Source organism: Triticum dicoccoides, chromosome 3B (genome assembly GCF_002162155.2).
Source record: "Triticum dicoccoides isolate Atlit2015 ecotype Zavitan chromosome 3B, WEW_v2.0, whole genome shotgun sequence".
NCBI classification, from domain to species: domain Eukaryota; kingdom Viridiplantae; phylum Streptophyta; class Magnoliopsida; order Poales; family Poaceae; genus Triticum; species Triticum dicoccoides.
The window spans coordinates 92,520,686-92,537,063 of record NC_041385.1 but is presented as its reverse complement, the minus strand read 5'-3'; the positions used below and the strand labels follow the sequence as shown (position 1 = coordinate 92,537,063).

General features: G+C 48.6%; 1 protein-coding gene across 1 annotated transcript; it reads right to left on the bottom strand.

Annotated features, from left to right (window-relative positions):
- Positions 1 to 13,224: 13,224 nt before the first annotated feature.
- LOC119274957 (pentatricopeptide repeat-containing protein At5g66631-like) lies at positions 13,225 to 15,375 on the bottom strand. Its single transcript, XM_037555721.1, has one exon. The coding sequence runs from the start codon at positions 15,373 to 15,375 to the stop codon at positions 13,501 to 13,503; it is 1,875 nt and encodes a 624-aa protein (XP_037411618.1). The 3' UTR covers positions 13,225 to 13,500.
- Between the last annotated feature and the right edge of the window lie 1,003 nt (positions 15,376 to 16,378).

Below are 16,378 nucleotides of genomic sequence, written 5' to 3'. Positions count from 1 at the left end.
GCTGAACAAGATTGGACGCCATGTAGACTGCAGAAATATTGTCGCAATACACAATAGTTGCACGCTCGATTGGTCGATGAAGCTCAACCAAAAGCTGACGGAGCCACACTGCCTCGGCCACAGAATGAGCAACAGACCTGTATTCAGCTTCTGCAGACGATCTGGAAACTGTAACCTGCCTTTTGGAAGACCAAGAAACAAGATTGTCACCCAAATAAACACAAAAGCCGGATGTAGATCGTCGAGTATCTGGGCAACCCGCCCAGTCTGCACCAGAATAAACTGTCAAGCTTGTTGGAGAGGAAGAATTAAGGAGAAGACCATGATCAATGGTGCCTTTGAGATACCGAAGTATTCTCTTGACATGAGAATAATGAGGAACATGAGGATCATGCATATATAAGCAGGCTTGTTGAACAGAATAAGACATATCAGGGCGAGTGAGGGTGGCATACTGGAGAGCACCAGTGATACTGCGATATAGAGTAGGATCAGAAAAGGGTTCACCGTCGGCCGACAGCTTAGTACCAACGTCGACCGGCGTACGACAAGGTTGACAGTCAGTCATCCCTGCACGAGAGAGTAAATCAAGAATGTACTGACGTTGAGATAGAAAGAGTGTAGATGAAGTGCGGGAAACAGTGATCCCAAGAAAGTGATGAAGAGGACCGAGATCAGTCATGGAAAATTCACGATTAAGAGAAGATATAATGTGTTGTAAAAAGGAATCAGAAGAGGCAGTGAGAATTATGTCATCAACATATAAGAGAAGATAGGCAGTATGGGAGGAGGAATGAAAAATGAAGAGAGATGAATCAGATTTAGACACGGTAAAACCTATTGTGTGAATAAAGGTGGTGAAGCGATGAAACCAAGCACGAGGTGCTTGTTTAAGACCGTACTGAGATTTGTGAAGAAGACAAACAAAATCAGGAGAAGAGGAATTCTCAAAACCCGAAGGTTGTTGACAATAGACAGTTTCATTGAGAGTGCCATGGAGAAAAGCATTTTTAACATCAAGTTGATGAATAGGACAAGAAGAGGAAACAGCAAGACTAAGAACAACACGAATAGTGCTTGGTTTAACAACAGGAGAAAAAGTCTCATCAAAGTCAATACCATGCTGCTGGGAGAAACCACGACACACCCAACGAGCTTTGTAACGAGCGAGAGTGCCATCAGAATGAAATTTATGACGAAAAACCCATTTGCCAGAAACAATGTTAACACCAGAAGGTTTGGGAACAAGAGTCCATGTATTATTTTGCTGAAGAGCTTCAAATTCATCACGCATAGCGGAAAGCCAGAGAGGGTCAAGAAGAGCTCGCTTATAACTGGTTGGAATAGGAGAGATGGTTGGGGTGGCGGTAAGATTGAGACGTTTGGTGGGGAGAAGAAATCCTCGTTTTCCACGGGTGCACATGACATGATCATTGGTGAGCGGTGGTATAAGGACGGCATTGGGTGGCAGTGGGTTTTCGGTTAAAGAAGACGGTGAGGAAGAAGAATCAGAGGTGGTGGGTGTTGAGGTGGTTGCCGTGGTAGGATGTGGTGAGGGAAAGACGGATGGGGTAGAGGATGCAGTTGCGGGAGAGGTGGGGGACGGGGCAGGAGGGTGGCTGACGGTGGGCGATTCCGGCGGAGAGACGGAACAAGATTCCATGGCAGCAGAGATGACTGAAGGACGAACTAGGGAAGGGGTTTTGGTGGTGGCGGATTGTGGTGGAATTGGTTTTGTGGTTGTAGTGACAGAAAAAGGAAAAGTATTTTCATCGAATGTGACATGACGAGAGAGAATGATACGACCAGAAGATGGATCGAAACAACGATATCCTTTGTGATCATCAGAAAGACCAAGGTGAATGCAAGGTAGTGAGCGTGGTTCTAGTTTGTTGGAGGCGGTAGAGGCAATGTTGGGAAAGCATAGACAGCCAAAAACACGCAGAAAAGAATAGTCGGGGTGGGAGAGAAAAAGAGATTGGAAAGGCGAATAAAGAGGGCAAGTTTTAGTTGGTCGAATATTAAGAAGTAGTGTGGCGGTGCGAAGGGCTTCAACCCAAAAACGGGAAGGAAGAGAAGCTTGTAAAAGCAATGTGCGAAGAACATCATTAATAGAGCGAAGACAGCGTTCAGCTTTACCATTTTGAGAAGATGTATAAGGGCATGAAAAACGAAGAAGGATGCCTTGAGAGAGAAAGAAGGTGCAGTTTTGGGTGTTATCAAATTCACGACCGTTATCACATTGAATAAATCGAATTGGCAAGCCAAAGTGTGTGATTACATATTGTCGAAAGTTGAGAAAGATTGCAGGTACTTCAGATTTAGCGCGAAGAGGAAAGGTCCAAGTATAGTGAGAATAATCATCCAGGATCACAAGATAATATTTATAACCAGAAACACTAGGGACTGGAGAGGTCCATAAATCACAGTGAAGTAACTCAAAAGGAAAAGTACTAATGGTAGTAGAGGTTCCAAAAGGTAATCTAACATGTTTGCCACATTGACATGCATTACAGAGAGAGGGATTATGAGGACTGCTAGAACTAGGGATACAAAATTCTTGGAGTAAAGACGTCAAAGTGTTTTTGCTGGGGTGACCGAGACGACGATGCCATAGATCAACAGAGGCGAGCATGGCACGAGAGGTGGATGTGGGCGCGCCATGAAGAGGATAAAGATCGCCCGTGCTATTGTACCGAGCGAGGACCGCCCCCGTTGTCAGATCTTTCACAGACAAACCAAAAGGGTCAAAGGCCAGGATAACTTTGTTGTCAATGCAAAATTGTCTAACAGAGATAAGATTTTTGATGATGGAAGGAACCACAAGAATATTGCGTAGAAGAAAATTGGCATGAGAGGAAGGGATGTAAGAGTGACCAGTGCATGAAACAGGGATGGTGGAGCCATCGCCAATGGTGATAGTGGAAAAAGCAGAAGGAAAACAAGCTGACAATAAATTCATATTTAAAGACATATGCATTGATGCACCAGAATCGAAAATCCAATCCGTACCTGCATCGTTGAGGACAAAATTGTTCATGGCGTTGATGAAGGCGGCTTGGTCCCAAGCCGGCTGTTGGGGAGGAGCAGAGGGGCCAGGAGCTTGCATGTTGACGTAGGGGATAGCGGATGGGTAGTATGCGATTGGGGCCTGCATGTTGCCGTAGAAGGCCGGCATGGTGTTGTAGGCCGACGGTGGTCCTGGCGTGCTGGTAGGCGGAGTAGGAGTGGCGGTGTAGACGTGCGCCGGCGGCCTGGGTCCAAGGAGTCCCGGAGAGCCTGTGGCTGCACGAAGACCGGGGCTCCACGTGCCCGTGTATGCAGGAGGTGCACCATACGGTGAGGGGGCCGACCATGGCATCGACCAAGCCTGGACGAGGCCAGTCCAAGGATCATGCTGAGGAGGCCATGGCGACGGAGCTGGTGGCGCGGGAGCGGTGGATGACGAGGCTGGTGCAGGTCCGGCAGGAGGAGATGCAGGAGGCCGGTAGACGGGATTCTTGCCCTTGTAGTTGTGGATGCCGAGGTCTAATGAGATTGGTATGAAGGAAGAGATGTCGGCAATGGTGTCCGCTAGGGAGAACATAGGGTTTGGAGGGGGAGGTGTTTGAGTAGTTGTAGAGGTGGAGGTAGGGGGTGGGGCACCGGCGGCGCGGAAGTCGGCCATGGAGAAGAGGGGCTGAATCGGCCGGGGCGGCGGCGCAGGTGGCGGAGCCATACCAGGTGCGGAAAACCTAGGCGTCGGATACCATGATAGATTGAGATATAGGAGAAGTAATTGTTGTATTGATCGGGGCCTCTGTTTATATAGATTACAAAGCTTGGGCTCCAAGACTAGACTAATAGAGATAGAGTACAATTTAAACTACCAAATATACGAACCGAAGATATACTCTAATAATTTGGTCCGAATTCAAACCAGAAGATAGAGCTGTCTGATTATATTATTGGAAATGGTGCAATGTGGCGATCTAAAAATACTAATTCATTCAGGGAAGTGGTCCAGTGTATTGGTATGGTAAATGTTCTGTTGTTCCAATAAAACTACAGGTTTGATTGATGGCTGGATGGATGGGTTTAATCTTTATAGAAATTTTAACATTTATTCTCTACTGACCGTGCGCTCGTTGACACTGGCAACGTATAGAAAATTGGATATTGTTGTTTTTGTAGGGTGCAGCTACTTAATCTTTGCAAGATGTCAATGGAAGAAGACGCCATGCCAACAACCTCACAATAGCTCCGTTATGGATATTGCTCCAAATAATATGAACTACGCCCCATCCAACTAGCAGGTGATCGATGTCTTCGTTTGCAGTGTGTGACTGTAGACAGCCACTAATATAAAAAGGTCGAGTCGAAGTGGTATAGCCAGTTGCATCTTTCCATGGTCGATTTACCTTGTGCAGTTTGTATGTGTGCCCGGGGGATCATTGTTTCAATACATCTTTCTCCGCAGGTTCCTTGCAGCAAGTCAATGAAGATGTTCAAGAAGTTGACGGAAGTTATTCCCAGTTTAGATGGAAAGTTCACGTAACTACCATTTTTTAGAAGGAACAAAATACTATGGTATCTTTTTGGACTTGTAATTATAATTACCTTTTTCACTTTTGAATCATAATTAGCATACTATACTTGACAATTGACATGTAAGACTGGTACACGTGTGTTGATGTGAGTCAAATATTCTGTTGATTTTCGAATTATTTGTGTACTATGATTTTCCTGAATTTTCTTTCAAGTTACTAATTTTGTACCTAGGTTTCTTTGACTTGTAGAAAACGGAATAGTTTAAATTCTGGAATTGCTATGACATTATTATGAGAAATATGGTGTTACTTGTGGTCCGTTTTGATTATAATGACCCATTTTTGAATTTTACAAGTTATCTCCTCTCTTGGTGTCCAAAGGAACATCAACATGTATTTCCCCCTGGTTTGTAGGGGGGGAGGGGTCCCAGGTGAGCAGGGGAATGCCACTTGGGGGTTTACCCAGGGTTTTTCCATCCCGACAACCAAATTAGCCCTTAGGCTAGTCATAGTGGGAGTAACATAAGTAGTAACATAGATGACACATAAGCAAAAAAGATGACGTGTCATGTAATTAAAGAGGAGAGAGACAAATAGAGTAACATAATATGTTACCATCACATAGCGGTTTCCAATACAAAATGAGTCTACAAAGCAATAAATGAAGATATGCATGTTACTACACCTATGACACTTCCTACTATGAAGGTGGTAACATGGACTAGTAACATATGTATGTTACTAGAAGAACGCCCGTGCGTTGCAACGGGGCCACATTAACTTTAAGAGTTCAATATTACGACATTGATGACCTTTTTTACCATCAAATCCTCACACACACAGACACACACTCTCCCTCCCTCTTCCTCACTCTCTATCCCCCTCTCCCTCTCTCTCTCTCTAACACACACACATATCCATCTTATTGGGTATGGGACCATAATCCATCTATTTCACACATACACGCTAGTGCATAACAATATGGATTATGTGTATTATATTTGCCACCAGAACTGAGGGAATTAATTTCGTGTAAATCGACCAGCCACAGCTTCAAGAATACACGGACGAGGTGGCTCGGGTCGGCGTCGGCGCCGTCCAGCGCGGGCCACGGGCCCGCTTCCAAGTGCACGTGCAATGCACGTCTTCATAAATATTATAACCAGATGTGAGAAATCACATGCATAGAAAAGACATTCTGATAGCAATCCAAATACCATACTCAATTGAATACCTAACCTGGACAATACTCTTATTTCTATGCGCCAGAAAAAATGGAATAGCAAAGCTAAGTATGCCTACATACGCTCAGATTATATATAAGAATCTTGGATGAACAATTGCAACAAAGCACTAAGCAGCGATAAATTTAAATAAAAAATCCATTAACTATGCAGGCAGCAGGCTTGTTACAACATAGAGAGATAGGAAAATGTCACCTCCAGTAATGTAGCGCAAAGGAGTGGAACGAAGCATGAATGAGTGGTTGTCTGTTCTTCTCCATGTACATGGATCAGCAGTAGAGGCCAAATATATAAGTACTTGACCGAACTCCACTCTTCGTGTACGGAGAGCCATGTCACCTTCTCGCCGCTGCAGCATGGGAGGACGGCTGGTTCACGTGACCCTCCAGCTGGGGGATCCATGGTGGCTGACCATCGAGCTCGAGGCAGAGAAGTTGAGGGCAGCAGTGGCGAGATCCATGCCGGCCAACCGGGCGAAGAGGAGGTCGTCGGGGAGGGACACATCGGCAAGATTCGGCCACCACGCGACCTGAAGAGCAACAGTGATCTCCACAAGCTGTAGGCCGACGGCGTGCTCCATCCCCTGCGATGAGGTGACCATGGCGATGGCCACAGCTCCTCATGCTCGCCTCGATCTCGGCGACACACCCTGAGTGTAGGAGGTAGCAACGACCTTGACGAAATCATGGCCTCCATCCCGGAACGCATGAAGGACCTCGGCCCCGTCGCTACTCCTCCCGTCGTAGCCGCACGTGGCAGCGGAACGTGGGTAGGAGGGCAGGCGGCGTCGCCTTGGCTGACGGCAGGGAGCAGCATTGATTTCGGGTAGGTGGCATCGCGAGGATGGCCGCGGCCGCGGGGAAGCACCCCGATCATGCTGCCAGGCCAATCCTTTTCCTCTGATCCCCTATCCCCGAAGATTGCGCCGCCGCCCCGGTCGTGTTGTTTCCATATATTATGCCATTTTTTTCCTGTACCTAAACAAACGCGGGCGAGCGGATGGCAGAGTTTTGGTCCGCCCTTTAAAATTGCTAAACGCACTTTTGGTGAGGATTATTGTTAATAAATGAATTCAATCATGTCGCTCTAAATAAATGGATTCAATCATGTGACTCTAATTACTTCGGATTGTTATGTGCACACTAAGCGGGGTGCAGTTAGGAAAGAAAATGTTTTCTAATTAAAGTGATTGAGTGATTTAAGGTAAGGTTAATTAATTTAGATTTGATTTTTAGTGATTGTTAGTAAAGTATGATGCGTCTTTAAAATCTTTTATTTGTTTCCTTAAAACCTATTATTTGTTTCCTAAAGAAATTTTCAATAATAGAAGGTATCGGTTGATTTGGATAAGTTAGTAAATTTAGATCCGTGATTGCGTGCATGTTTGGAAAGTGCTGATTTGCAAGGAAAGAGCTGAGGGGTAAATAAACCGGTGAATAAGAAACCGGCATCGAAAAAAATCTACGACGGTTAACCTACGAAAAAACCGGACGAAAGTGGTGGGACGAAAAAAACCCTGGAAGCGAGACTACCAACTGCTACATTAGAAGTAGAGACTAGTCTAAGTTACTCCCCACTATGACTAGCCTTAGTAAGCAATTGACAAACAAGAAGCAAAGGAAACAACATCCGTGAAACAACATGCACACACGCTCTGTTTCATAACCTCAGTACATCTAAGAAACATGCGTTAGCAAGTATGCTGAGATCATCTTAATTGGGTAAACAACATCCAATCAAACTGCATGCACAAGTTCTGTTTCTGAAGCTCGGAACATCTAAATAACTGGGTAAACAACATTCAATCAAACTACATGCACTAGCAAGTTTTGTTTTTGATGCTCAGAACATCTAAGAAACAGATTAGCATTGAGTAGTATCCTGAGACCATCATAACCGGGTAAATTGGCACACAAACAACAAAGAAAATTGACAATTTAGTGTTTAGAAGCAACCAAGACTGCAATCAAGAAGGTGACAGATGCAAAGAAACCCATGTTTACAAGAACAGATTGACGTTTACTTGATCATGAACTAACGGGGGTGAGACCGGAGCTCGCGCGGAGGGATGAGTTGCGCTGCCCCGGCAAGAGTAAGCTTGAGCCGCACTGACGCGCACACTCCTCCGTATCCTCGTACTCGCCAAGCAACCTCTTCTGGTTTCGCCATGTCTTCTTAATTATGCCTTGTCATCACGACCCTCATGTACCCATTGGCTCGCGCCTCTGCGCGCCAGCTCCATTCGACCGAACAGAGACTGTATCTCGACACGACAGTCTATCATTTGCATCTAGATGTCGGTGAGCTCCGCGCATAGAGCCTCGACGGGAGGAAGGAGCTCGATCATCTGCCCTTAAATGTCGGTAAGCTCCACCCGTAGGGCCTTGCCACGCAGCTCCTTGGCCGAACCTCCTCGTGCGCGTCCCAGTAGTACGAGGCCATCGACCACATCAACAGCGTGTAGTGGTCCTCGACGGGCTGCAACGGTAGAGCTCCGATGGCCTAAAGTGCGGCGACCGTGATGTGCTCCACAAGGGAGCCATCGGCCGCGATCACTAGAGCCCACGCTGTCACGAGCAGGCTCATCTCGTGGAAGATTGGGACCCGGAACTGGCGAGAGTCGAGGGGAAGTGGTGCGTGGTGGCGGCGTCTATCTGGTCGCTGCCCTCCAGCCCAGAGCTCTGTGTGGGGAGTGCCGCCCGCAGAGGAAGTACTGACGCGCCGTCGCGCAAGGTGGTGGCGAAGATGCGTGTGTGCGGCGAGGAGGAGCTCCCGCTCACACGGCGCCGAGCGGGGGTGGGTGGGTGCGAGGCGCCGTGACAAGCTCCGAGGGAGAAGCATGGCGGCGAGGAGGATTATGGGGAGGAGTGGGCGTGGCGGCGTGGTGGCCTGGATGTGCATGGCGGAGATGGTGGCGGTGGGCTTCCATGGCAGCAAGCGGTTTGGTTGCTATTACGTTTGCTACAGGAGGAGAAGGCAGCGCATGCCGAGCTTTATAGGTGGTGGTGAGGCAATCCGTTAGTTGGTAGTTGGTGTAGGCGGCGAAGGAAGAAGGGGCGTCGGTGCTGCTGCATTCTTGTTCTTGTTTCCCGCAAGCCTGAGTTTTTTTATGGGTAAAGCCAAATTTATTCGTTAAAAACCAACAGCCAGTCCAAACCATTTAGGGGCATGGGGCGATTAAAAATAATTGTTTTTCATACTGAACTTTAATACTTATTTTAAACTAAGTGTACCATATTATTATTTTAATTAATATAATTTTTTATTGTTCAATCACATAAGAATGTTTCCAAATACTAATTATATTATTCATTGTTACACAATTGTAATATATAATTGAAAAACTTGATTCTACAAAATTTAAATTATACGATTTACTAAAAAAATCTATTTTCTTGTTAAAAAAATCAAATAAAATTTTCTAGTATTGCATAAATCATATAGTGTATACACATATATTTGCATATCTATGTGTGTGTTCATATATCCTTTAATAATATTTGATAACATGGTAGATATTTCTAAATCATACTATATATCAAATATTTCAATAGTGGTTTCGAATATATATATATATAAGGCAATCATATTCATAGAAACTTCTAGGGTAGAGCAAATGTGACTTGGAAGTTGGGAGCAGTAATAGAATTATCGAAAACCAAAAATGTTGTCGATTGTACTTTTGCACCTGGTTTGATTTGGTGCAAATGAGATATCCAACCCGTTTCTCAAATGAAAATGTGTACATTGGTTTAAACATTAAAATCTTGTTACGACAAATTTCGTTATGATACTAAGACATCCATCATAAAGGAAGACTAACATACTTAAACTCAACTTCGCCAGTCGGATTGGTTTGCATGCACGTCGTATAAACTATTAGTATGTGGTGTGTATTTGTGCTCCTTCAAATTAAGGCTCTATTTTATGCATTTAATAATCTTTCATATATAATGTATATATGTATAGTGTTTACTAGTATAATTTTTAGTTGAGCCCTCCCCTCTTGGGGCCCAAGGCGGTCGCCCCTTTTGCCCGGTCTATGGGTCAGCTCTGCGAAAACCACAGAGAGTGGGATACAAAATGTGTGTCATGGGGTTGGCCCAACCAGACGTGGCGCTCCGGACCTAGATCCAACGAAAACTTGGCTAGACTATGTGCTTAAGTATTGACAGCACGACCTTCCAAAATAAAATTACAAAAAAACTGAGATGCTTTTAGTTTGATCTCGCTAACTATAACTCCATAGCTATCTGCAACTACTTGATTTGAAGCAATGAAAAAACTTTGTAAATGAAAATCCACGGCTAGGGCGGACGCCTCCCGACATGCAATAGCCTCCAAGATTGCTGGATCATCAACACCATCAATAACCAAAGCACAACCTCCTAGTAGTTGCATGCTCTATCTCTACACACTGCCGCAGCTGAAACGCCTCTTCTTTCCCTAGCACATGGGTCCACATGAATTTTGGTGTTACCCACAGGGGGAGCCTAGGGCGACTCGGAGCAACCGGCTGCACTCAAGACCGAGTGCTGGGCTTCTCATCTCTTTTAATACATCCAGGTTGGCAATAAAGCGATTGGCAATTGAGTGGACCATTTGATGGGTTTGAAAAATGCCTTCATGAATTGCCTTGCGTCTAGAGGTCCATATCACCCAAAGAGTAACCGGTACACGCACAAAATGATCATGCGATAATGAATCCCATAGAGAAAAAAATCCACTGCTTAGCATTGGGCTCCGTCATCACCGTGACCTACTCAACAAGCTCCTCATCCTCAAGGGCCCAAGTGCATCTTGAAGCGGTGCAACTAACCAATGAGTGCCTCCATGACTCCGGTGCTCCACACAAACCACATAAACTATTTTTCGTGATGTGTCTATGGGCTATAACATCTTCAACGGGCAATGAATGTTTTGAGACCCTCCATAGGAAGAAATGTTGGGTGCACGTGTCAGCGAGTCGCGTTGCATGGAGCCAAGGAGGCCAAGAAGAAAGAAGAGGCACAACCATAAGTTTACCGTGTCGCAGTGGATATCCTATATGTATGGGCCTATGATTATCTGTAGTTTTGCCTTATAAGAGAGTGTAGTAGATGCTCAAAAGGATGCCATTTGGTTTCGGACAGTCATCCTCATGTTAGTGCTTTGTTTCCTCATGGCGGCGACTCTCGCAGGCATTGCTTCTCCTCGCCCACACCCCCTCCCCTGACGAATGGCTGAGAGATTCGGGACTACCTCCCGGCGACTACGTTTCATCAGGAAAGTGCGGCAAAGATGAGTGAGGAGGCTTCAGGGTCTGGCTCGACTACAAGCGACGTTGAGGCGATGATGCGGGAACTTGGACTCGGGGAAGAAGATCTCGTGGATGTGGTGGTGGAGGATGAGCAACTGCCACCAGAGGCAACCCGCTGGATGGCGATAGCACGGGTGCACATAGAGAAACCTTACAACTAGTTCTTGAGAAACATGAGAGTTGCATGGGATCTTACGAAGGAGGTAAAAATTCGGCCTCTCAACGCCAATATGTACACGTTACAATTATCATGCCTATAAGACTAGGAACGGGTTATGGAGGAAGGACCGTGAACATTCTGTGGCAATGTTTGCCGTTCTTGCACCCTATGATGGTTTCATGAAGCTGTCATTAATCCCCCATAGACTCAATTGAGATATGGATTCAAATCCATGATTTACCTAATGGTTAGTATCCAATGCTCAAATCACTAACGGGGATTGTGGGCGGATACATTTATTCTAAACAAAAATCTCAGGACTTTGAGGGCAATTTTATCATGGCGGGGATCAGGATTAAAGTGCATGGGCCTTTGAAGAATGTTGTCTCTCTAGTCAAGTAGAAGGAGAGGCAAATTTTTAGGGTGAAGTATGAGAGACTGCCAGATTGGTGTGCTGTGTGCGGACACTTGGGTCATGTCTACAAGGAATGTGGAGATCGAGTTCATCCCCATGCTGCTCCAGTCTTTAAGGGTGTGTTTGGTAGCATTCCCAACCAAGCATGGTTGTTCTCCTCTAATACATGCTGAGTGTAGACGTGTTGAGTACATGCATTTGATGTTGTTTGGTAGAGGTGGATGTACTGAGACATGCTAAGCTGAGACTCTATTTGGTAGCTTGCATCTGTTTAGACATGTCGGTCGGTACTGTAGCAACTGGTATTTTCAAAGAAGTGAACAGAACATTTTAAAAATGTTAACAATTTTTTGAAACATGGAAATATAACTTTTTTTTTGAAAATTTAAACCCTTTTTGAAATTCAGAAGTTTTTTAAAAAAATTAAATAAAATTTGGAACTTCGTTCTTTGTAAAAATATAAACAATTTTTGAAAATCTAAATATTTTTTGAAAAAACAAAATTTTAAAATAATCCGAACATTTCTTGAAAAAATAATTTTAAAAAATAAATCTAATTTTTGAAACAAAATTTGAAATTCTGAACATTTTTTGAAAATCTTAACAGATTTTGAAAATCTGATCATTTTTTTAAAATTTAATAAAAAATTGAAAATCTGGATTTCTTTTTGAAAATTTGAACCAATTTTGAAAATCTGAACAATTTTTGTATTCTGGACATTTTCTGAAAATTAAATTATTTTTTAGAAATTCTAGACATTTTTTGAAACACGTTGTCACTAGCTTCGGTCATACCTGCTGACCAGCGAACGGTTGTTGGGGTGTTCTCTCTTCGTGCATGCTAAGAGGGTATTTGGGATGAGCTCGTGTATGGTGAGGAGGCCCCGTGCAGAGTACCAAACACTCAAAAGTGAGTCAAGGAGGGAATTTTTGAGCTCATGCACCCTCCATGCACTCTAACAAACACGCACTAAGGGCCTTGATGCAACATGGTTACAAGGTGTTTGGCCGCGGTCCGGGTGGTGGAAGAGGTCCTGGAGGCAGGAGGGGGTCGTGGTTGCGATGGATGAGGACCAGGACGAGGGGCTCCCGGTGAGACTTTTGTTGATGGGACCGACAACTCTGAATGATCCAGATGCTACGATGACGGAAGCCGAGCTGAATAGGAAGCGGGGCGCTGCCCTGACCCGCTCACTCTGAAGGACCTCATAATGGATACTACGGGAGGTCCGGATCTTCCGAACAGGTTCTTATAACTGGACTCAAAGTGGCGACATATTATCTTTTCTCCACACCTTGTCTTTAGTCAATTAGCACATCCTTAGTTATTTCATACATTTATGTTACTCCCTCTGTTCATTTCTATAAGACATTTTAGACAGCTGAAATTAAACTGTTTTAGGTGTTGTTTTAAATGTCTAAACGGTCTTACAAAAATGAACAGAGGGAGTACTCCTTTCTTTTGCATGAACGTCCAATCACAATACATCTTGTGTGTTTGTTTTTCTTGAGATTCTTTCAATTCCGATAGACTGCTAGAAGTTACTTTTTGATGTGAAAGTGTGCGACACAAAGTGTGGCTGAATGGAAACAACTAAAATCGCTAGTATTCTCCTTCTCGTTGAACATTGTGAGGGTGCCGAACTCGTCGTCAATCGAGAAGGAGCGGGAGCGAGAATGCCGGACGACATTGGGAGAATGGAGCAGGGGCGGCGTGGTGCTCCCACTGAAGGTGACCTTATTTAGCTGCAATTCCATTCTTCCTCCTCGATGTTGCCATGCTTCTTCTTTAGTAGCTGCAATGCCACTGAAAATGCTGTGCTCTTGTATCTCAACTCTGAAGTGGAGCAGCATCAATCAGTGCCTCCATCAGCCGCCAATTGCTCTGCATCATGCCGCCTAAAGCACCCGGAATAGATGCCATACACCTTGTTCAAGTCCGCGGCGCTCGCCGTCCACACATGCCCCGGCGCCGCCCCGGGAAGGCCGCCTCCCGCCGTGATCATCTCCTCGCACCTCTCCTCGACCAGCGCCGCCTCCCGGAGTTTCCCTTCCCGCCACAGGCTCTTCACAAGCAGCGCCTTGGTGGGCGCGTCCGGCGCGACCCCGGCGCCGCGCATTTCGTCGAACAGCTTCAGCGCGAGCGCCGCGCGCTCCCGCTTGCAGTAGGCCCTGATCAGCACGGCGTACATGTGCCCGTCGGGCCGCAGCTCGCACTGCCGCACCATCCCGAACAGCCTGTGCACGCCCTTGAGGTCGCCGGCGCCGGCCAGGTGCTCCATCAGCCCCGAGAAGGTCTGCAGGTCCGGGAGCACGCCGCGCGTCGCCATCATCTCCTCCAGGAGCTCCGTGGCGTCGCGCCCTCGCCGGCACTTGGCCATCGTCCTCAGCAGCGACGAGCAGAGCAGCGCGAGGTTGGGCCGCGACACGGGGCCGCAGATGGAGTCGGCTTCCCGGAACACCCTCACCGCCGCGTCGGCATTCTTGGAGAGCCCGTAGAAGTCGACGATTAGACGCACGGTGGCGAACGGGAGGAGGATGCCGTCGTCTCGCACCTTGGCCAGCAGGCGCTCCACCAGGTCGCCGCGGCCGGCGCGGGCCAGGATGGCGGCCATCCTCGCCACGGTGTCGCGGTCGTGCGCGAAGCCGCCGGGGCGGCACGCCACCCAGCAGAAGAACTCCCACGCCGTCCCCGGCTTCCTGAACGCGCGCAGGAGCTTGCACACGAGCCGCGGCGTCCAGACGATCCCGGCGGCCTCCAGCTCCGCCACCTCCTTGGGGTCCCAGCCTTCCAGCGCCCTCGCGAGCTCCCGCGGGTCCAGCCATGGCTTGAGCGGCGTCTCCTTAGCTCTGGGCGTGTCCTTTTCACCGTCCTCTTCCTCCTCGCTGCCTCCCTCGCCGTCCGCGTCGTCCACGGCGTACGGGATCCTTGCGTCCGGCGAAAGCTCCTCGACAAAGTCCTCGGTGCCCTCCGTGTGGCCGGCTTCCCTCATGGCGGCGATGGCAGCCCGCGTCTGCGGCCCGGGCATGACGCCGTCGACGGCCGCCATCTCGCGGACCAGCCACCGGAGCTGGTCGAACCTCCTGGCGTCCGCGAGCGCCTCGGCGAGCACGTTGTACTGCCGGGTGGTCCGCCGCGTGCGCAGCGACGGCAGGAGCCGGAACACCTCGAGCGCCTGGTCGACGAACCCCGCGGAGGCAAGGTGGGCGACGACGACGGTGTAGGTGCGCGCGTTGGGGAGCGCGCCCTCGCGGACCATGGCGCCGAACGCGTCCACGGCGGCGGCGTGGTCCCCAGCGCCGGCGTGGAGGTCGATGACGAGGGTGTGCGCCTCGGCGGGGCGGTGCGGGGCGGTCGGGATGGAGGCGAAGGCGGCGAGGGCGGCAGGGTGGTCCCCCGCGGCGGCGAGGAGGCGGAGGCGCACGAGCGGGGGAGGGGGCAGGGGGAAGGAGGCGAGGAGGGAGCGGAGGTCGGGGAGCGACGCGGGGTTGGCGAGGCGGGAGGCGAGCGCGTGGAAGAGCGGGAGCGGGGCCGGCGAGGGGAGGGCGCGGAAGAAGGAGAGCGCCGCCGCTGGGGTGGGCGCGGCGCGGATGCCGTGGAGCGCGACCACGGGGTCGTCGGGTGGGGGCGGCGGCGGGGAGGAAGGGGAGCGGAGGCGCAGGCGCAGCGAGTCGATGAGCCGCGCGCGGCGGAGGTAGGTGGCGACGCGGCTGCCGGGCGGGGGCATCGCGTGGCGGCGGCGGCGAGACGAGGGACGCCCGAGCTCGTCGTCCCCCCAGCTCAAGAGAAAGGTTTTAGTACAACTCAAGTCATCTGCACCCAACAGTACAGCCACATGACAGGTCGATAGCATTTCATTTCTTCAGTTTTTCATAGATAATTTTAAGCACACACCATAATTTCTGCATGATTTCCCTTCAATTCAGTTTAGTTCATGATGAGAACTTGATTCAATTCAGGTAGAACCAATTCACTTCAGATTTCAGTCCAGAAATGGGATGGGAGTACTTGACTCAATTCTATCATGTTTTCCCATGCACATGTGAATTCAAGAAGAGCAACACATTACACATCATTTAACACGATACAGTTTCGGTCTAAGATACTTTTAGGAACAGACAGTTTGGGGGAAAGATACTATATGTAGATCAGTACTTCCTCCGTCTAGGTGAGTAAGTCATTTTAGGTTGTGCACCGTGACGAAGGAGGAGAAGAAAACGAGAGAACTTAATATTCATTTGCTAATTAATAGCATTGCATGCAATGAACTAACCACTGCATGTCGTGTTTGGTAGTCTCAAGTCATTAAAAGCATGCACACCCGAAACAAACGCCCCGACGCGAGTTTTGGACTCCGCAGCGCCTCCTCCCCGCCGCTCGCCACTCCGGCGACGGCGTCCACCCTCCCGCCGCCTTCCACTCCGGAAGCGGCGGCCACCCCCCTGCTGCGGTAGGTCCGGCGCCCGCGCCCCTTCCCCCTGTCCCCCCTCTCCCGCGGAGCACCGCCATGTCCTGTACTCCGCGCTCCGTCACTTCCTCCTTCCGCCGCGCCGGTGAGCGTCCCGTGGTGTCCGGGCTCGGTCTCTCTTCCGAATCCGAGTCCTCGGAGGCGCAGGGCCCGGCGGGGCTTGAGGCTGATGCTGGTGCTGGTGCGTTGACGACGACGGCGGCGGGCGCGCCGGAGTGGGTGCGGCCCCGCCCGTCAAAAAAGGAGCTTTGGCGGCGTCGCC